The sequence below is a fragment of the Oncorhynchus nerka genome, linkage group LG26 (genome assembly GCF_034236695.1).
Source record: "Oncorhynchus nerka isolate Pitt River linkage group LG26, Oner_Uvic_2.0, whole genome shotgun sequence".
NCBI classification, from domain to species: Eukaryota; Metazoa; Chordata; class Actinopteri; order Salmoniformes; family Salmonidae; genus Oncorhynchus; species Oncorhynchus nerka.
In genome coordinates this window covers 51,636,842-51,659,538 of record NC_088421.1, presented here as the reverse complement: position 1 = coordinate 51,659,538, position 22,697 = coordinate 51,636,842, and the positions used below count along the sequence as shown (strand labels likewise).

Sequence of the window (22,697 nt, the reverse complement as noted above, 5' to 3'; positions counted from 1 at the left end):
GTGTGTGTGTGTGTGTTTGTCCAGTGTGTGTGTCCAGTGTGTGTGTGTCCAGAATGTGTGTGTGTGTGTCCAGTGTGTGTGTGTGTGTCCAGAGTGTGTGTGTCCAGTGTGTGTGTGTGTCCTGTGTGTGTGTGTGTGTATTTGTCCAGTGTGTGTGTGTGTGTCCAGTGTGTGTGTGTGTGTGTGTCCAGTGTGTGTGTGTGTGTCCAGAGTGTGTGTGTGTCCAGTGTGTGTGTGTGTGTGTGTGTATTTGTCCAGTGTGTGTGTGTCCAGTGTGTGTGTGTGTGTCCAGTGTGTGTGTGTGTGTGTAGAATGTGTGTGTCCTGAGTGTGTGTGTCCAGTGTGTGTGTGTGTGTGTCCAGTGTGTGTGTCCAGAGTGTGTGTGTGCCCAGAGTGTGTGTGTCCAGTGTGTGTGTGTGTGTCCTGTGTGTGTGTATTTGTCCAGTGTGTGTGTGTCCAGAGTGTGTTTGTCCAGTGTGTGTGTGTGTGTCCTGTGTGTGTGTGTTTGTGTGTGTGTGTGTGTATTTGTCCAGTGTGTGTTTGTCCAGTGTGTGTGAGTGTGTGTGTTTGTCCAGTGTGTGTGTGTCCAGTGTGTGTGTGTGTGTCCAGAGTGTGTGTGTGTCCAGAGTGTGTGTGTGTGTGTCCAGTGTGTGTGTGTCCAGAGTGTGTGTGTGTCCTGTGTGTGTTTGTCCAGAGTGTGTGTGTCCAGTGTGTGTGTGTGTCCTGTCTGTGTGTGTGTCCTGTCTGTGTGTGTGTGTCCTGTCTGTGTGTGTCCAGTGTGTGTGTGTGTCCAGAGTGTGTGTGTGCGTGTCCACTGTATGTGTGTGTGTGTGTCCACTGTGTGTGTGTGTCCAGTGTGTGTGTGTGTCCAGTGTGTGTGTGTGTCCAGTGTGTGTGTGTGTCCAGAGTGTGTGTGTGTCCTGTGTGTGTGTGTGTCCAGTGTGTGTGTGTGTGTGTGACCACTGTGTGTGTGTGTGTGTGTGTCCAGTGTGTGTGTGTCCAGTGTGTGTGTGTGTCCAGTGTGAGTGTGTGTTTGTCTAGTGTGTGTGTGTGTGTGTCCAGAGTGTGTGTGTGTGTGTGTGTCCAGTGTGTGTGTGTCCAGAGTGTGTGTGTGTCCAGAATGTGTGTGTGTGTGTGTCCAGAGTGTGTGTGTGTCCAGTGTGTGTGTGTGTCCAGAGTGTGTGTGTGTGTGTGTGTGTCCAGTGTGTGTGTGTGTGTCCAGAGTGTCTGTGTGTCCAGAGTGTGTGTGTGTCCAGAGTGTGTGTGTGTCCTGTGTGTGTGTGTGTCCTGTGTGTGTGTGTCCAGAGTGTGTATGTGTCCAGTGTGTATGTGTGTGTCCAGTGTGTGTGTTTGTGTGTGTGTGTGTGTGTGTGTTTGTCCAGTGTGTGTGTCCAGTGTGTGTGTGTCCAGAATGTGTGTGTGTGTGTCCAGAGTGTGTGTGTCCAGTGTGTGTGTGTGTCCTGTGTGTGTGTGTGTGTGTGTATTTGTCCAGTGTGTGTGTGTCCAGTGTGTGTGTGTGTGTCCAGTGTGTGTGTGTGTGTGTAGAATGTGTGTGTCCTGAGTGTGTGTGTCCAGTGTGTGTGTGTGTCCAGTGTGTGTGTGTGTGTGTCCAGTGTGTGTGTCCAGAGTGTGTGTGTGCCCAGAGTGTGTGTGTCCAGTGTGTGTGTGTGTGTCCTGTGTGTGTTTGTCCAGTGTGTGTGTGTGTGTCCTGTGTGTGTTTGTGTGTGTGTGTGTGTATTTGTCCAGTGTGTGTTTGTCCAGTGTGTGTGAGTGTGTGTGTTTGTCCAGTGTGTGTGTGTCCAGTGTGTGTGTGTGTGTCCAGAGTGTGTGTGTGTCCAGAGTGTGTGTGTGTGTGTCCAGTGTGTGTGTGTGTCCAGTGTGTGTGTGTCCTGTGTGTGTTTGTCCAGAGTGTGTGTGTGTCCAGTGTGTGTGTGTGTGTCCAGAGTATGTGTGTGTGTCCAGAGTGTGTGTGTGTCCAGAGTGTGTGTGTCCAGAGTGTGTGTGTCCAGTGTGTGTGTGTGTCCTGTCTGTGTGTGTGTGTCCTGTCTGTGTGTGTCCAGTGTGTGTGTGTGTCCAGAGTGTGTGTGTGCGTGTCCACTGTATGTGTGTGTGTGTGTCCACTGTGTGTGTGTGTCCAGTGTGTGTGTGTGTCCAGTGTGTGTGTGTGTCCAGTGTGTGTGTCCAGAGTGTGTGTGTGTCCTGTGTGTGTGTGTGTCCTGTGTGTGTGTGTGTGTGACCACTGTGTGTGTGTGTGTGTGTGTGTCCAGTGTGAGTGTGTGTTTGTCTAGTGTGTGTGTGTGTGTGTCCAGTGTGTGTGTGTGTGTGTCCAGTGTGTGTGTGTGTCCAGAGTGTGTGTGTGTCCAGAATGTGTGTGTGTGTGTCCAGAGTGTGTGTGTGTCCAGTGTGTGTGTGTGTGTCCAGAGTGTGTGTGTGTGTGTGTGTCCAGTGTGTGTGTGTGTCCAGAGTGTCTGTGTGTCCAGAGTGTGTGTGTGTCCAGAGTGTGTGTGTGTCCTGTGTGTGTGTGTGTCCTGTGTGTGTGTGTGTCCAGAGTGTGTATGTGTCCAGTGTGTATGTGTGTGTCCAGTGTGTGTGTTTGTGTGTGTGTGTGTGTGTGTTTGTCCAGTGTGTGTGTCCAGTGTGTGTGTGTCCAGAATGTGTGTGTGTGTGTGTCCAGTGTGAGTGTGTGTGTCCAGAGTGTGTGTGTCCAGTGTGTGTGTGTCCTGTGTGTGTGTGTGTGTATTTGTCCAGTGTGTGTGTGTGTGTCCAGTGTGTGTGTGTGTGTGTGTCCAGTGTGTGTGTGTGTCCAGAGTGTGTGTGTGTCCAGAGTGTGTGTGTCCAGTGTGTGTGTGTGTCCTGTGTGTGTGTGTGTGTATTTGTCCAGTGTGTGTGTGTCCAGTGTGTGTGTGTGTGTCCAGTGTGTGTGTGTGTGTCCAGTGTGTGTGTGTGTGTGTGTGTAGAATGTGTGTGTGTGTCCAGTGTGTGTGTGTGTCCAGTGTGTGTGTGTGTGTCCAGTGTGTGTGTCCAGAGTGTGTGTGTGCCCAGAGTGTGTGTGTCCAGTGTGTGTGTGTGTGTCCTGTGTGTGTGTATTTGTCCAGTGTGTGTGTGTCCAGAGTGTGTTTGTCCAGTGTGTGTGTGTGTGTCCTGTGTGTGTGTTTGTGTGTGTGTGTGTGTGTTTGTCCAGTGTGTGTGAGTGTGTGTGTTTGTCCAGTGTGTGTGTGTCCAGTGTGTGTGTGTGTCCAGAGTGTGTGTGTGTCCAGAGTGTGTGTGTGTGTGTCCAGTGTGTGTGTGTGTCCAGAGTGTGTGTGTGTCCTGTGTGTGTGTGTCCAGTGTGTGTGTGTGTGTGTGTGTGTCCAGAGTATGTGTGTGTGTCCAGAGTGTGTGTGTGTCCAGTGTGTGTGTGTGTCCAGAGTGTGTGTGTCCAGAGTGTGTGTGTCCAGTGTGTGTGTGTGTCCTGTCTGTGTGTGTGTGTCCTGTCTGTGTGTGTCCAGTGTGTGTGTGTGTCCAGAGTGTGTGTGTGTGCGTGTCCACTGTATGTGTGTGTGTGTGTGTCCAGTGTGTGTGTGTGTCCAGTGTGTGTGTGTGTCCAGAGTGTGTGTGTGTCCTGTGTGTGTGTGTGTCCTGTGTGTGTGTGTGTGTGTCCTGTGTGTGTGTGTGTGACCACTGTGTGTGTGTGTGTGTCCAGTGTGTGTGTGTGTCCAGTGTGAGTGTGTGTTTGTCTAGTGTGTGTGTGTGTGTGTGTCCAGAGTGTGTGTGTGTGTGTCCAGTGTGTGTGTGTGTCCAGAGTGTGTGTGTGTCCAGAATGTGTGTGTGTGTGTCCAGAGTGTGTGTGTGTCCAGTGTGTGTGTGTGTGTCCAGAGTGTGTGTGTGTCCAGTGTGTGTGTGTGTGTCCAGTGTGTGTGTGTGTCCAGAGTGTGTGTGTGTCCAGAGTGTGTGTGTGTCCAGTGTGTGTGTGTGTCCAGAGTGTGTGTGTCCAGAGTGTGTGTGTGTCCATAATGTGTGTGTGTGTCCAGTGTGTGTGTGTGTCCAGTGTGTATGTGTGTCCAGAGTGTGTGTGTGTCCAGAGTGTGTGTGTGTCCAGTGTGTGTGTGTGTCCAGAGTGTGTCCGTCCAGAGTGTGTGTGTGTCCAGAGTGTGTGTGTGTGTGTGTCCAGAGTGTGTGTGTGTGTGTCCAGAGTGTGTGTGTGTCTGTCCAGAGTGTGTGTGTGTCTGTCCAGAGTGTGTGTGTGTCCAGAATGTGTGTGTGTCCAGAATGTGTGTGTGTCCAGTGTGTGTGTGTCCAGAGTGTGTGTGTGTGTCCAGAGTGTGTGTGTGTGTCCAGAGTGTGTGTGTGTGTGTCCAGAGTGTGTGTGTGTCCAGAGTGTCTGTGTGTCCAGAGTGTGTGTGTGTCCAGAGTGTGTGTGTGTCCTGTGTGTGTGTGTGTCCTGTGTATGTGTGTCCTGTGTGTGTGTGTCCTGTGTGTGTGTGTCCTGTGTGTGTGTGTGTGTCCTGTGTGTGTGTGTCCTGTGTGTATGTGTGTGTCCAGAGTGTGTATGTGTCCAGTGTGTATGTGTGTGTCCTGTGTGTGTGTTTGTGTGTGTGTGTGTGTTTGTCCAGTGTGTGTGTCCAGTGTGTGTGTGTCCAGAATGTGTGTGTGTGTGTCCAGTGTGTGTGTGTGTGTCCAGAGTGTGTGTGTGTCCAGAGTGTGTGTGTGTGTATTTGTCCAGTGTGTGTGTGTCCAGTGTGTGTGTGTGTGTCCAGTGTGTGTGTGTGTGTCCAGTGTGTGTGTGTGTGTGTGTGTAGAATGTGTGTGTCCTGAGTGTGTGTCCAGTGTGTGTGTGTGTCCAGTGTGTGTGTCCAGAGTGTGTGTGTGCCCAGAGTGTGTGTGTCCAGTGTGTGTGTGTGTGTCCTGTGTGTGTTTGTCCAGTGTGTGTGTGTCCAGAGTGTGTTTGTCCAGTGTGTGTGTGTGTGTGTCCTGTGTGTGTGTTTGTGTGTGTGTGTGTGTATTTGTCCAGTGTGTGTTTGTCCAGTGTGTGTGAGTGTGTGTATTTGTCCAGTGTGTGTGTGTGTGTCCAGAGTGTGTGTGTCCAGAGTGTGTTTGTCCAGTGTGTGTTTGTGTGTGTGTATTTGTCCAGTGTGTGTTTGTCCAGTGTGTGTGTGTCCAGAGTGTGTTTGTCCAGTGTGTGTGAGTGTGTGTGTTTGTCCAGTGTGTGTGTGTCCAGTGTGTGTGTGTGTGTCCAGAGTGTGTGTGTGTGTCCAGAGTGTGTGTGTGTGTCCAGTGTGTGTGTGTGTGTCCTGTGTGTGTGTTTGTGTGTGTGTGTGTATTTGTCCAGTGTGTGTTTGTCCAGTGTGTGTGAGTGTGTGTGTTTGTCCAGTGTGTGTGTGTCCAGTGTGTGTGTGTGTGTCCAGAGTGTGTGTGTGTCCAGAGTGTGTGTGTGTGTCCAGTGTGTGTGTGTGTCCAGAGTGTGTGTGTGTCCTGTGTGTGTTTGTCCAGAGTATGTGTGTGTCCAGTGTGTGTGTGTGTGTGTGTCCAGAGTATGTGTGTGTGTCCAGAGTGTGTGTGTGTCCAGAGTGTGTGTGTGTCCAGAGTGTGTGTGTCCAGAGTGTGTGTGTCCAGTGTGTGTGTGTGTCCTGTCTGTGTGTGTGTGTCCTGTCTGTGTGTGTGTGTCCTGTCTGTGTGTGTCCAGTGTGTGTGTGTGTCCAGAGTGTGTGTGTGCGTGTCCACTGTATGTGTGTGTGTGTGTGTATTTGTCCAGTGTGTGTGTGTGTGTGTCCAGTGTGTGTCCAGTGTGTGTGTGTGTCCAGTGTGTGTGTGTGTCCAGTGTGTGTGTGTGTGTGTGTCCAGTGTGTGTGTGTGTCCAGAGTGTGTGTGTGTCCAGAGTGTGTGTGTGTCCTGTGTGTGTGTGTGTGACCACTGTGTGTGTGTGTGTGTCCAGTGTGTGTGTGTGTCCAGTGTGAGTGTGTGTGTCCAGCAGTGTGAGTGTGTGTTTGTCCAGTGTGTGTGTGTTTTTGTCCAGTGTGTGTGTGTGTGTGTGTCCAGTGTGAGTGTGTGTGTCCAGCAGTGTGAGTGTGTTTTTGTCCAGTGTGTGTGTGTGTGTGTGTCTTTGTCCAGTGTGTGTGTGTGTGTCTTTGTCCAGTGTGTGTGTCTCTGTCCAGTGTGTGTGTGTGTGTTTTTTGTCCAGTGTGTGTGTCTCTGTCCAGTGTGTGTGTCTTTGTCCAGTGTGTGTGTGTGTCTCTGTCCAGTGTGTGTGTCTCTGTCCAGTGTGTGTGTGTGTGTTTTTGTCCAGTGTGTGTGTCTTTGTCCAGTGTGTGTGTCTCTGTCCAGTGTGTGTGTGTGTGTTTTTGTCCAGTGTGTGTGTCTCTGTCCAGTGTGTGTGTCTTTGTCCAGTGTGTGTGTGTGTTTTTGTCCAGTGTGTGTGTCTTTGTCCAGTGTGTGTGTCTCTGTCCAGTGTGTGTGTCTCTGTCCAGTGTGTGTGTCTCTGTCCAGTGTGTGTGTCTCTGTCCAGTGTGTGTGTGTGTGTTTTTGTCCAGTGTGTGTGTCTTTGTCCAGTGTGTGTGTCTCTGTCCAGTGTGTGTGTGTGTTTTTGTCCAGTGTGTGTGTGTGTGTTTTTGTCCAGTGTGTGTGTCTTTGTCCAGTGTGTGTGTCTCTGTCCAGTGTGTGTGTGTGTTTTTGTCCAGTGTGTGTGTCTCTGTCCAGTGTGTGTGTCTTTGTCCAGTGTGTGTGTGTGTGTTTTTGTCCAGTGTGTGTGTCTTTGTCCAGTGTGTGTGTCTCTGTCCAGTGTGTGTGTGTGTTTTTGTCCAGTGTGTGTGTCTCTGTCCAGTGTGTGTCTCTGTCCAGTGTGTGTGTCTCTGTCCAGTGTGTGTGTCTCTGTCCAGTGTGTGTGTGTGTGTTTTTGTCCAGTGTGTGTGTCTTTGTCCAGTGTGTGTGTCTCTGTCCAGTGTGTGTGTGTGTTTTTGTCCAGTGTGTGTGTCTCTGTCCAGTGTGTGTGTGTGTTTTTGTCCAGTGTGTGTGTCTTTGTCCAGTGTGTGTGTCTCTGTCCAGTGTGTGTGTCTTTGTCCAGTGTGTGTGTCTCTGTCCAGTGTGTGTGTGTCTTTGTCCAGTGTGTGTGTGTGTTTTGTCCAGTGTGTGTGTCTTTGTCCAGTGTGTGTGTGTGTGTTTTTGTCCAGTGTGTGTGTCTTTGTCCAGTGTGTGTGTCTCTGTCCAGTGTGTGTGTCTCTGTCCAGTGTGTGTGTCTCTGTCCAGTGTGTGTGTGTGTGTTTTTGTCCAGTGTGTGTGTCTCTGTCCAGTGTGTGTGTCTCGGTCCAGTGTGTGGGTCTCTGTCCAGTGTGTGTGTCTCTGTCCAGTGTGTGTGTCTTTGTCCAGTGTGTGTGTCTCTGTCCAGTGTGTGTGTGTGTGTTTTTGTCCAGTGTGTGTGTCTCTGTCCAGTGTGTGTGTCTCTGTCCAGTGTGTGTGTCTCTGTCCAGTGTGTGTGTCTCTGTCCAGTGTGTGTGTTCACTTATTTCAGGGACACTGAGTCACCATCATACCAAACCCCAATCCCTGGATAGAGGGGCTCAGTGAATATGGAGGTGAATGTGATCAGGTGGGTCAATGTGTCAGAGGAGGCTCTATAGAAGGACAGAGTGCCGGCTGACCAGTCCAGATACACTCCTACTCTGTGGGAGCTGGAGGAGGGGACGACTATGGTAGTGGGATTATTATTGTGCCTGGCAATGTAACTGTTGTCAGAGCAGAACAGACTCCAGGACTTGTCATTGTGTCCAAGACAACAGTCATTAACCCTTCCTCTCCTGCTGATTCCTTTATATGTCACTCCAATATCAGCCCCCCTTCTCCCACTCCACTCTACCTCCCAGTAACAGCGCCCAGTCAGACCCTCTCTACACAACACCTGTCCACAGCCCTCAAATCTCTCTGGGTGATCAGGATACGGCTGCTCCTCTCTCCTACGTGTCACCTTTCTGTTCTCCTCAGACAGAGAGAGGAGTCTGTTTACTGTGTTTAGGTCCAGTGTGAGATCACAGACATCTGATGGATGAAACCAGACACAATATTAGAAATCATCATCATTCACATTAGAATGTTAACTCACTTTTCACTAATTAATTTAATGTAGATGTTTCTAGGTATCAAAAGGAGAAGTTAAGGTAACTTGAGACTTGTTGAATGATCATATGTTATACTGTATGGTAATATAAAACACACTTATTCCCATTAATTACACACACACACACATTTCTTATGTAACACTAAGATACCACACACACACACACTCACCTGTATGCATCATGAACACACACACACACACTTCTAACGTAACACACACACACATCCACACACACACCTGTATACATGAACATAAACACACATTTAGTAATACGAACGCAAACACACACACACACACACTGTCATATCAACTCTTTGTAAACGTTGGTGTCCCTGATTTCTGCTTCTGTAGAACTACAGCTGATATTTAATATGACCAAGTCAGTAATGATGGTGGTCTTTGACTTTGACTTAACTTGAATTAAGACTTATTCTTAGTCATATTCTTCACAGCAGTCAATACTCACATTTTCTAGGCCCAGGTTTCATTCTGTTCTCTCCACCATGTTCCACACTGTAGCGGTAAGCAGAAGAACAGACAGTCATTGAGGGACACACCTGAACATATACACACCCACACACTGGACACACACACATGCACACTGGACACACACACAGGGTCAATCATTGGTAAGAATGTCCTGTGAGTATGTGTGTGTTCATTGTGTGTGTGTCTAGTTTGTGTTTCCTTTGTGTGTGAGTCCAGTGTGTCAGTATCTAACTTTGTCAAGTGTTGGTCAGAATGTTTGTCTTAACCAGCCTGATAAGTCAAACATGTCAGATATGAACATTGACATAAACCCTCTACATACTTGAGTTTCTCCAGTCTGCAGTGTGGATCCTCCAGTCCAGCAGAGAGCAGTCTGACTCCTGAGTCTCCTGGGTGATTGTAGCTCAGGTCCAGCTCTCTCAGGTGTGAGGGGTTTGACCTCAGAGCTGAGACCAGAGAAGCACAGCCTTCCTCTGTGACTAGACAGCCTGACAGCCTGCAAAGAGTCAAATCATATTAAAATCACACTGCTATTCTTTGGTGGTGAAAATAGTGGCAGTAAATGTTTTCAACATATGGAACCTTCCATATCTATTCGTAAATTATGTATCATCATTAAAAATGACAAATGATCAAATCATCACCTGAGGATAGAAACATGTATAGTACAAATATTATAGTAGACTGACCAGACCAGTTTAAAAAGCAGAATCAGTCAAAAGACAGACAGTGAGGTATCAGATTTAGATTGTATTGAGTATACAGTCCACACCATATCTATTTAGACAGTGAAGTATCAGATTTAGATTGTATTGAGTAAACTAACTAACTTTCTCATTCATCATCATTCACGATTCATTCATGATTATTCATAATCATAGTAGCATCCACATGAATGTAGAAGTGTTCAGAAACATCTTCTATTCTTACTGACAATACAAGTGAAGTGACTCCAAAATGACAGGACATTATTCACCATTCAGTTTCTATTAGGAAAAACATCCAAAACACAACCAAGACAAACTGCAAATTAATTCAACACGTTAGTAGAATCACAAGCTTGATGTAATCACTGCAGGCTTGGAATATGGGACCAAATACTAAACTTATGACTACTTTAATACACTATAAGTGAATATAACCGAATAATTACGACTTTTCAAATGGGAGAACTACATACATAAAGTGCTTTCATATCTGATAATACTGACCTCAGAGTCTCCAGTTTACAGTGGGGATTCCCCAGTCCAGCAGAGAGCAGCTTCACTCCTGAATCCTTCAGGTCGTTGTTACTCAGATCCAGCTCTCTCAGGTGTGAGGGGTTTGACTCCAGAGCTGAGACCAGAGAAGCACAGCCTTCCTCTGTGACTAGACAGTCTGACAGGCTGACAAAGAGTCCAATCATATTATGATGGAGGTGAAATGGAGGTGAAAATAGTGGCAGAAATGTTTAGATGTGTCCTTTCAAATAAAAGGTGACATTCTGTCATCATGAATGAATCATGAATAACAATTCATTTTAGAATATATTAATACATATCTGTTTCAACCTTTAGAAATGAAACTTTATGAATCTAGTCCCACCATTTGAAGTATTTAAAGAAGTCATAACAATTCACTTTTATAATTAGTCAAAAGTATATTTGCTCCCAAATTCCTTGAACACAATGACTACATCAAGCCTGAGACTGAGAAAGAAAAATCATGAAAGATCATGAATAATAATGAGAGAGTGAGAAAGTTACAGAGGCTACAACAAAACATGCTAACCTCTCACCATTACCAATAACAGAGACTACAACAGAACAAGCTAACCTCTCACCATTACCAATAACAGAGGCTACAACAAAACATGCTAACCTCTCACCATTACCAATAACAGAGGCTACAACAAAACATGCTAACCTCTCACCATTACCAATAACAGAGGCTACAACAAAACATGCTAACCTCTCACCATTACCAATAACAGAGGCTACAACAAAACATGCTAACCTCTCACCATTACCAATAACAGAGGATACAACAAAACATGCTAACCTCTCACCATTACCAATAACAGAGACTACAACAAAACATGCTAACCTCTCACCATTACCAATAACAGAGACTACAACAAAACATGCTAACCTCTCACCATTACCAATAACAGAGACTACAACAAAACATGCTAACCTCTCACCATTACCAATAACAGAGGCTACAACAAAACATGCTAACCTCTCACCATTACCAATAACAGAGTCTACAACAAAACATGCTAAACTCTCACCATTACCAATAAAAGGGGAGATCAGCATTTATACTATATTATACTGATTTGTGCCTCTATAACTTTGGACCCTCTATTTCTGAAACTATCCGCCGCCATTGTCGCAACCCCTATTACCAGCCTGTTCAACCTCTCTTTCATATCGTCTGAGATCCCCAAGGATTGGAAAGCTGCCGCGGTCATCCCCCTCTTCAAAGGGGGAGAAACCCTGGACCCAAACTGTTACAGACCTATATCCATCCTGCCCTGCCTATCTAAGGTCTTCGAAGTCAATCTGGTTTCCGAGTCGGTCACGGGTGCACTTCAGACATGCTCAAGGTCACAAATGATATCATAACTGCCATCTATAAAAGACAGTACTGTGCAGCTGTCTTCATCGACCTTGCCAAGGCTTTCGACTCTGTCAATCACCATATTCTTATCGGCAGACTCAGTAGCCTCGGTTTTTCTGATGACTGCCTTGCCTGGTTCACCAACTACTTTGCAGACAGAGTTCAGTGTGCTGTCCGGTCCTGCTGTCCGGTCCTCTGGCAGTCTCTATGGGGGTGCCACAGGGTTCAATTCTCGGGCCGACTCTTTTCTCTGTATATATCAATGATGTTGCTCTTGCTGCGGGCGATTCCCCGATCCACCTCTACGCAGACGACACCATTCTGTATACTTCTGGCCCGTCCTTGGACACTGTGCTATCTAACCTCCAAACGAGCTTCAATGCCATACAACACTCCTTCCGTGGCCTCCAACTGCTCTTAAACGCTAGTAAAACCAAATGCATGCTTTTCAACCGTTCGCTGCCTGCACCCGCACGCCCGACTAGCATCACCACCCTGGATGTTTCCGACCTAGAATATGTAGACATCTATAAGTACCTAGGTGTCTGGCTAGACTGTAAACTCTCCTTCCAGACTCATATCAAACATCTCCAATCTAAAATCAAATCTAGAATCGACTTTCTATTCCGCAACAAAGCCTCCTTCAGTAAAACTGACTATCCTACCGATCCTCGACTTCGACGATGTCATCTACAAAATAGCTTCCAATACTCTACTCAGCAAACTGGATGCAGTTTATCACAGTGCCATCCGTTTACTAAAGCACCTTATACCACCCACCACTGCGACCTGTATGCTCTAGTCGGCTGGCCCTCGCTACATATTCGTCGCCAGACCCATTGGCTCCAGTTAATCTACAAGTCCATGCTAAGTAAAGCTCCGCCTTATCTCAGTTCACTGGTCTTGATGGCAACACCCACCCGTAGCACACGCTCCAGCAGGTGTATCTCACTGATCATCCCTAAAGCCAACACCTCATTTGGCCGCCTTTCGTTCCAGTTCTCTGCTGCCTGTGACTGGAACGAATTGCAAAAATCGCTGAAGTTGGAGACTTTTATCTCCCTCACCAACTTCAAACATCTGCTATCTGAGCAGCTAACCGATCGCTGCAGCTGTACATAGTCTATTGGTAAATAGCCCACCCATTTTCACCTACCTCATCCCCACAGTTTTTATTTATTTACTTTTCTGCTCTTTTTGCACACCAATATCTCTACCTGACCATGATCATCTGATCATTTATCACTCCAGTGTTAATCTGCAAAATTGTAATTATTCGCCTACCTCCTCATGCCTTTTGCACACAATGTATATAGACTCCTCTACTGTGTTATTGACTTGTTAATTGTTTACTCCATGTGTAACTCTGTGTTGTCTGTTCACACTGCTATGCTATATCTTTGCCAGGTCGCAGTTGCAAATGAGAACTTGTTCTCAACTAGCTGGTTAAATAAAGGTGAAATAAAAAAAATAAAAAATAAAAATCATCATTTTTCACTATTCATACCTAAACGGTAAAATATATGTATGAATTCCCTCAAATAAAAGGTGACATTCTGTACTGTCTCCTAATATGAAACATTATATCTCAAATTCAAAATGCTGGAGCAAAGCACCACATTTAAAACTGTAAGCTTCACTGTCCAAACACATATGGTGTGGACTATGTGTGTCTGGTAAACACATGTGGATCTGGTGAACAGTTATCACTTGTTGACCAACTACAGGAATACTGACCTCAGAGTCTCCAGTTTACAGTGGGGATTCCCCAGTCCAGCAGAGAGCAGCTTCACTCCTGAATGCTTCAGGTCATTGTTACTCAGATCCAGCTCTCTCAGGTGTGAGGGGTTTGAACTGAGAACTGAGGCCAACACTTTACAGGATGTGTTCCTGAGTTTACAGCCAGCGAGTCTGAAACACAGAGAAATACAATGACAGACAGGTTGTATTAAAATGTTACACTTAGCTTTCCCTGGTTACACTGTAACATGTGCACAAATAATGTGTTGGGTTTGACTCCAGAGCTGAGACCAGAGAAGCACAGCCTTCCTCTGTGACTAGACAGCCTGACAGCCTGCAAAGAGTCAAATCATATTAAAACCACACTGCTATTCTTTGAAGGTGAAAATAGGGACAGTATATATTTTTTTTAATGTTCAGATATATTAGTGTCCTGAAACCTGCCATATCTATTCATTTATGAATGTATCATTATTATAAATGACACATTTTCCAAGTATTGCTTGTAGATAGAAAGATGCATATTAACAAATATTATAGTAGACTGACCAGACCAGTTTAAAAAGCAGTATCAGTCAAAAGACAGACAGTGAGGTATCAGATTTAGATTGTATTGAGTATACAGTCCACGCCATATCTATTTAGACAGTGAGGAATCAGATTTAGATTGTATTGAGTATACAGTCCACACCATATCTATTTAGACAGTGAGGTATCAGATTTAGATTGTATTGAGTATACAGTCCACGCCATATCTATTTAGACAGTGAGGAATCAGATTTAGATTGTATTGAGTATACAGTCCACACCATATCTATTTAGACAGTGAAGCTAACATTTCAAATGTGGCTCTATTCTCCAACATTTTGGATTTGAGGTCAAATGTTTCATATGAGGTGACAGTTTATAATGTAACCTTTTATTTGAGGATATTTTAATACATATCTGTTTCACCATTTAGAAATGAAAACACTTTATGTTTCCAGTCTCCCCATTTGAAGAAGTCATAAGTATTCTGACCAATTAACTTTCAGTGTATTAAAATAGTCAAAAGTTGAGTATTTGGTCCGATATTCCTTGAACGCAATGACTTCATCGAGCTTGTGACTGAAACTCTGTAATGGTCTGTGTGAAGCTGGTGCAGAGGAGTCAGGCGCAGGACAGCAGAGATGTGTCCCTGTAATGGTCTGGGTGAAGCTGGTGCAGAGGAGTCAGGTGCAGGACAGCAGAGATGAGTAACACAAGTAACTTTACTCAAATATTCCAATAACATGTCGTAATACCGAGCCCACAATAACAGACCGAACAGAAAACTATCACAAAGGGGAAAAGACGGTTAAATAATGAACATGTAATTGGAGAAATGAAACCAGCTGTGTAAAACAAAGACAAAACAAATGGAAAATGAAAGTGGGATCTGCGATGGCTAGAAGGCCGGTGACGTCGACCACCGAACGCCGCCCCGAACAAGGAGAGGGACCGACCTCGGCGGAAGTCCTGACAAACTCGTTTGTTACATCTACAGTTTGTTTTGGTTGTTTTGGGTTATTTTTGTTCATTAAAACAATTGTGATTGATGACTGGAGTAATTTTCTGTCTGAGTAGATAACATGTTTCTAAGCACTACTAAACTAATCCTGATGATGCCATGACTAATACAAATCATGACTGAATCATGAATAATAATGAGTGTGTAAGTTAAAGAGGCTACAACAAAACATGCTAACCTCTCACCATTACCAATAACAGAGGCTACAACAAAACATGCTAACCTCTCACCATTACCAATAACAGAGGCTACAACAAAACATGCTAACCTCTCACCATTACCAATAACAGAGGCTACAACAAAACATTATAACCTCTCAACATTACCAATAACAGAGGAGTTTAGCATTTATTCTGATCTTTGTGTCTCTATAACTTTTTTATTCGTCATTATTCACTATTCATATTTAAACAGTAACACAGGTATGCACATATGGTGTGGACTATGTGTGTCTGGTAAACACATGTGGATCTGGTGAACAGTTATCACTTGTTGACCAACAACAGGAATACTGACCTCAGAGTCTCCAGTTTACAGTGGGGATTCCCCAGTCCAGCAGAGAGCAGCTTCACTCCTGAATCCTTCAGGTCATTGTTACTCAGATCCAGCTCTCTCAGGTGTGAGGGGTTTGAACTGAGAACTGAGGCCAACACTTTACAGGATGTGTTCCTGAGTTTACAGCCAGCGAGTCTGAAACACAGAGAAATACAATGACAGACAGGTTGTATTAAAATGTTACACTTAGCTTTCCCTGGTTACACTGTAACATGTGCACAAATAATGTGTTGGGTTTGACTCCAGAGCTGAGACCAGAGAAGCACAGCCTTCCTCTGTGACTCCACAGCCTGACAGCCTGCAAAGAGTCAAATCATATTAAAACCACACTGCTATTCTTTGAAGGTGAAAATAGGGACAGTATATATTTTTTTAATGTTCAGATATATTAGTGTCCTGAAACCTGCCATATCTATTCATTTATGAATGTATCATTATTATAAATGACACATTTTCCAAGTATTGCTTGTAGATAGAAAGATGCATATTAACAAATATGTGAGTAGACTGACCAGACCAGTTTAAAAATCAGTATCAGTCAAAAGACAGACAGTGAGGTATCAGATTTAGATTGTATTGAGTATTCAGTCCACACCATATCTATTTAGACAGTGAGGTATCAGATGTAGATTGTATTGAGTATACAGTCCACACCATATCTATTTAGACAGTGAGGTATCAGATTTAGATTGTATTGAGTATACAGTCCACACCATATCTATTTAGACAGTGAGGTATCAGATTTAGATTGTATTGAGTATACAGTCCACACCATATCTATTTAGACAGTGAGGTATCAGATTTAGATTGTATTGAGTATACAGTCCACACCATATCTATTTTGACAGTGAAGCTAACATTTCAAATGTGGCTCTATTCTCCAACATTTTGGATTTCAGATCAAATGTTTCATATGAGGTGACAGTATATAATGTCACCTTTTATTTGAGGATATTTTAATACATATCTGTTTCACCATTTAGAAATGAAAACACTTTATGTTTCCAGTCTCCCCATTTGAAGAAGTCATAAGTATTCTGACCAATTAACTTTCAGTGTATTAAAATAGTCAAAAGTTGAGTATTTGGTCCGATATTCCTTGAACGCAATGACTTCATCGAGCTTGTGACTGAAACTCTGTAATGGTCTGTGTGAAGCTGGTGCAGAGGAGTCAGGACAGCAGAGATGTGTCTCTGTAATGGTCTGGGTGAGGCTGGTGCAGAGGAGTCAGGCGCAGGACAGCAGAGATGTGTCCCTGTAATGGTCTGGGTGAAGCTGGTGCAGAGGAGTCAGGTGCAGGACAGCAGAGATGAGTAACACAAGTAACTTTACTCAAATATTCCAATAACATGTCGTAATACCGAGCCCACAATAACAGACCGAACAGAAAACTATCACAAAGGGGAAAAGACGGTTAAATAATGAACATGTAATTGGAGAAATGAAACCAGCTGTGTAAAACAAAGACAAAACAAATGGAAAATGAAAGTGGGATCTGCGATGGCTAGAAGGCCGGTGACGTCGACCACCGAACGCCGCCCGAACAAGGAGAGGGACCGACCTCGGCGGAAGTCCTGACAAACTCGTTTGTTACATCTACAGTTTGTTTTGGTTGTTTTGGGTTATTTTTGTTCATTAAAACAATTGTGATTGATGACTGGAGTAATTTTCTGTCTGAGTAGATAACATGTTTCTAAGCACTACTAAACTAATCCTGATGATGCCATGACTAATACAAATCATGACTGAATCATGAATAATAATGAGTGTGTAAGTTAAAGAGGCTACAACAAAACATGCTAACCTCTCACCATTACCAATAACAGAGGCTACAACAAAACATGCTAACCTCTCACCATTACCAATAACAGAGGCTACAACAAAACATGCTAACCTCTCACCATTACCAATAACAGAGGCTACAACAAAACATTATAACCTCTCAACATTACCAATAACAGAGGAGTTTAGCATTTATTCTGATCTTTGTGTCTCTATAACTTTTTTATTCGTCATTATTCACTATTCATATTTAAACAGTAACACAGGTATGCACATATGGTGTGGACTATGTGTGTCTGGTAAACACATGTGGATCTGGTGAACAGTTATCACTTGTTGACCAACTACAGGAATACTGACCTCAGAGTCTCCAGTTTACAGTGGGGATTCCCCAGTCCAGCAGAGAGCAGCTTCACTCCTGAATCCTTCAGGTCATTGTTACTCAGATCCAGCTCTCTCAGGTGTGAGGGGTTTGAACTGAGAACTGAGGCCAACACTTTACAGGATGTGTTTCTGATTTTACAGCCAGTGAGTCTGAAACACAGAAGAAATACAATGACAGACAGGTTGTATTAAAATGTTACACTCAGCTTTCCCTGCTTACACTGTAACCAGTCCACAAATAATGTGTTGGGTTTGACCTCAGAGCTGAGACCAGAGAAGCACAGCTTTCCTCTGTGACTCCACAGCCTGACAGCCTGCAAAGAGTCAAATCATATTAAAATCACACTGCTATTCTTTGGAGGTGAAGAATGGAACAGTATATATTTTTTTAATGTTCAGATATATCAGTGTCCTGAAACCTGCCATATCTATTCATTTATGAATGTATCATTATTATAAATGACACATTTTCCAAGTATTGCTTGTAGATAGAAAGATGCATATTAACAAATATTATAGTAGACTGACCAGACCAGTTTAAAAATCAGTATCAGTCAAAAGACAGACAGTGAGGTATGAGATTTAGATTGTATTGAGTATACAGTCCACACCATATCTATTTAGACAGTGAGGTATCAGATGTAGATTGTATTGAGTATACAGTCCACACCATATCTATTTAGACAGTGAGGTATCAGATTTAGATTGTATTGAGTATACAGTCCACACCATATCTATTTAGACAGTGAGGTATCAGATTTAGATTGTATTGAGTATACAGTCCACACCATATCTATTTAGACAGTGAGGTATCAGATTTAGATTGTATTGAGTATACAGTCCACACCATATCTATTTAGACAGTGAGGTATCAGATTTAGATTGTATTGAGTATACAGTCCACATCATATCTATTTAGACAGTGAAGCTAACATTTTAAACGTGTCTCTATACTCCAACATTTTGGATTTGAGGTCAAATGTTTCATGTGAGGTGACATTTTATTATGTCACCTTTAATTTGAGGGTATTTTAATACATATGTGTTTCACTATTAAAAATGAAAACACTTTATGTTTCCAGTCTCCCCATTAGAAGAAGTCTTAAGTATTCTGAACAATTCACTCATAGTGTATTAAAATAGTCAAAAATGTAGTTTTTTGTCGTAAACTCGTTGGTTGCATTTGCAGTTTGTTTTGGTTGTGTTTTTGGTTGTGTTTTGCCCAATAATAAAATGGTGGATGATGAGTGGAGTAACTTTTCTGTCTAAGAGAGTAGATAACATGTTTCTAAACAATAATGAATTAATCCTGATGATGTCATGATTAAGAAAAATCATGAAAGAATCATGAATAATAATGAGGGAGAAAGTTACAGAGGCTACAACAAAGCATACTAACCTCTCACCATTACCAATAACAGAGACTACAACAAAGCATACTAACCTCTCACCATTACCAATAACAGAGACTACAACAAAGCATACTAACCTCTCACCATTACCAATAACAGAGGCTACAACAAAGCATGCTAACCTCTCACCATTACCAATAACAGAGGCTACAACAAAGCATGCTAACCTCTCACCATTACCAATAACAGAGACTACAACAAAGCATGCTAACCTCTCACCATTACCAGTAACAGAGGCTACAACAAAACATACTAACCTCTCACCATTACCAATAACAGAGGCTACAACAAAGCATGCTAACCTCTCACCATTACCAATAACAGAGGCTACAACAAAGCATGCTAACCTCTCACCATTACCAATAACAGAGACTACAACAAAGCATGCTAACCTCTCACCATTACCAATAACAGAGACTACAACAAAGCATGCTAACCTCTCACCATTACCAATAACAGAGGCTACAACAAAACATGCTAACCTCTCACCATTACCAATAACAGAGGCTACAACAAAACATGCTAACCTCTCACCATTACCAATAACAGAGGCTACAACAAAACATACTAACCGCTCACCATTACCAATAACAGACTACAACAAAACATGCTAACCTCTCACCATTACCAATAACAGAGGCTACAACAAAACATGCTAACCTCTCACCATTACCAATAACAGAGGCTACAACAAAACATGCTAACCTCTCACCATTACCAATAACAGAGGCTTCAACAAAACATGCTAACCTCTCACCATTACCAATAACAGAGGCTACAACAAAGCATGCTAACCTCTCACCATTACCAATAACAGAGGCTACAACAAAACATGCTAACCTCTCACCATTACCAATAACAGAGGCTACAACAAAACATGCTAACCTCTCACCATTACCAATAACAGAGGCTACAACAAAACATACTAACCTCTCACCATTACCAATAACAGACTACAACAAAACATGCTAACCTCTCACCATTACCAATAACAGAGGCTACAACAAAACATGCTAACCTCTCACCATTACCAATAACAGAGGCTACAACAAAACATGCTAACCTCTCACCATTACCAATAACAGAGGCTACAACAAAACATGCTAACCTCTCACCATTACCAATAACAGAGGCTACAACAAAACATACTAACCGCTCACCATTACCAATAACAGACTACAACAAAACATGCTAACCTCTCACCATTACCAATAACAGAGGCTACAACAAAACATGCTAACCTCTCACCATTACCAATAACAGAGGCTACAACAAAACATGCTAACCTCTCACCATTACCAATAACAGAGGCTTCAACAAAACATGCTAACCTCTCACCATTACCAATAACAGAGGCTACAACAAAGCATGCTAACCTCTCACCATTACCAATAACAGAGGCTACAACAAAACATGCTAACCTCTCACCATTACCAATAACAGAGGCTTCAACAAAACATGCTAACCTCTCACCATTACCAATAACAGAGGCTACAACAAAACATGCTAACCTCTCACCATTACCAATAACAGAGGCTACAACAAAACATACTAACCTCTCACCATTACCAATAACAGAGGGGGTATGATGTTTGTACCTCTAACTTTCTCATTCATCATCATTCACGATTAATTCATAATTATGGTAGCATCCACATGAATGTAGAAGTGTTCAGAAACATCTTCTATTCTTACTGACAATACAAGTGAAGTGACTCCAAAATGACAGGACATTATTCACCATTCAGTTTCTATTAGGAAAAACATCCCAAACACAACCAAGACAAACTGCAAATTAATTCAACAAGTTAGTAGAATCACAAGCTTGATGTTATCACTGCAGGCTTGGAATATGGGACCAAATACTAAACGTATGACTACTTTAATACACTATAAGTGAAAATAACCGAATAATTACGACTTTTCAAATGGGAGAACTACATACATAAAGTGCTTTCATATCTGATAATACTGACCTCAGAGTCTCCAGTTTACAGTGGGGATTCCCCAGTCCAGCAGAGAGCAGCTTCACTCCTGAATCCTTCAGGTCATTGTTACTCAGATCCAGCTCTCTCAGGTGTGAGGGGTTTGACTCCAGAGCTGAGACCAGAGAAGCACAGCCTTCCTCTGTGACTCCACAGCCTGACAGCCTGCAAAGAGATCATCATGACTTCACAAACACACTGTTAATTTAACACCAGTAGTGTAGAAGGACAATAGTAGATGCATTTGGTTTATTCTCCCAAACAACATATAGATTCATCTTCCGTTTCCTAGAATTGTATGGTCATAATGTTATACTAATGTGAAAATCAATGAATTTATTCAATATGTTTTACAATATAATATTATATACATATTATATTATATATTTTTCTCTAAACTGAATATTTCTTCCTGATGATTAGTTCTTATATGTCATTTTATTTACTCACAGAACAGCTCTGGAGGCTTTGACCACTGGCAGCAGCCTCAGAAGACCTTCCTCTGATCTGGAGTATTTCTTCAGGTCAAACACATCCAGATCCTTTTCTGAAGTCAGCAACACAAAGACCAGAGCTGACCACTGTGCAGGTGACAGTTTGGGTTTTGAGAGACTTCCTGATCTCAGGAAGCTTTGGATCTCCTCCACTAGAGAATGGTCATTCAGTTCATTCAGACAGTGGAACAGATTGATGCACCTCTCTGGAGAGGGATTCTCCCTGATCTTCTCCTTGATGTACTTGACTGTTTCTTCATGGCTCTGTGAGCTGCTTCTTGTCTTTGTCAGTAGACCTCGTAAGTGGTTCTGATTGGACTCCAGTGAGAGGCCCAGAAGGAAGCGGAGGAAAAGGTCCAGGTTTCCTGCCTCACTTCGTAAGGCTTTATCCACAGCACTCTTGTAGACAGTAACTTCAGTAACTTTAGGCTTCTCTCTGAACAGTGAAGAAAAGACACTGGACTTTGTTTGCGGTTTGTCCATTAGATTCTCATTGTTGTTGATGAATGAGAGGAACACATATACAGCAGCCAGAAACTCCTGAATGCTCAGATGAACAAAGCAGTACACCTTGTCCTGGTACAGCCCACATTCCTCTTTAAAGAGCTGTGTGCACAATCCTGAGTACACTGAGGCTTCATTAACATCAATGCCAGCCTCTTTCAGGTCTTCTTCATAGAAAATCAGATTGCCCTTCACAAGCTGTTGAAAAGCCAGTTTTCCCAGTGACAGAATGCTCTCTTTATTCCAGTGTGGACCTGTCTCTTCTTTCACAAGATACTTTGCATTCTTCTGTTTGGTATGAAACACCACAAGGTGTGTGTACATCTCAGTCAGAGTCTTGGGCATCTCTTCTCTCTTATGTTTCAGCATGTGTTCAAGGACTATTGCAGAAATCCAACAGAAGACTGGAATGTGGCACATGATGTGGAGGCTCCTTGATGTCTTTATGTGTGAGATGATTCTGCTGGACAGGTCCTCATCCCTGAATCTCTTCCTGAAGTACTCCTCCTTCTGTGGGTCATTGAACCCTCGTACCTCTGTCACCTGGTCAACACACGTTGAAGGGATCTTATTGGCTGCGGCAGGTCGGGTAGTTATCCAGAGGAGAGCAGAGGGAAGCAGATTTCCCTTGATGAGATTTGTCAGCAGAACATCCACTGAGGTTGACTCTGTGACGTCCCAACAGATCTTGTTCTTCTGGAAGTCTAGGGGCAGTCGGCACTCATCCAGACCATCAAAGATGAACAGAACTTTGTACTTGTTGTAGATGGAGATTCCTGATTGTTTGGTTTCCATTGAGAAGTGATTAAGAAGTTCAATGAAAGTGTGTTTGTCCCCTTTCATCAAATTCAGCTCCCGAAAAGGGAATGAAAATACAAATTGGACATCCTGATTTGCTTTTCCTTCAGCCCAGTCCAGAATGAACTTCTGCACAGAGACTGTTTTTCCAATGCCAGCGACTCCCTTTGTCAGCACAGTTCTGATAAGTTTGTCTTGTCCAGTTAAGGGTTTGAAGATGTCGTTACATTTGATTGGAGTCTCTGGTCTTGCTTGTTTCCTGGTTGTTGTCTCAATCTGTCTCAGCTCATGTTCATTATTGACCTCTCCTGTTCCACC

At 43.5% G+C, this 22,697-nt stretch overlaps 2 protein-coding genes across 3 annotated transcripts in view; one reads left to right on the top strand and one right to left on the bottom strand.

The window, feature by feature from the left end:
- LOC135564801 (NLR family CARD domain-containing protein 3-like) overlaps positions 1-22,697 on the top strand; it is a 240,360-nt gene that overhangs the window by 53,468 nt on the left and 164,195 nt on the right. The window lies entirely within an intron of this gene.
- On the bottom strand, positions 7,376-22,514 carry LOC135564804 (NACHT, LRR and PYD domains-containing protein 12-like). The gene is made up of 9 exons (XM_065010870.1): positions 21,034-22,514; positions 20,575-20,748; positions 17,163-17,336; positions 14,982-15,155; positions 12,914-13,087; positions 9,784-9,957; positions 8,895-9,068; positions 8,550-8,596; positions 7,376-8,004 (listed from the first exon to the last, which is right to left on the bottom strand). The coding sequence occupies exons 1-9, from the start codon at positions 22,422-22,424 to the stop codon at positions 7,472-7,474; spliced, it is 3,015 nt and encodes a 1,004-aa protein (XP_064866942.1). The 5' UTR covers positions 22,425-22,514; the 3' UTR covers positions 7,376-7,471.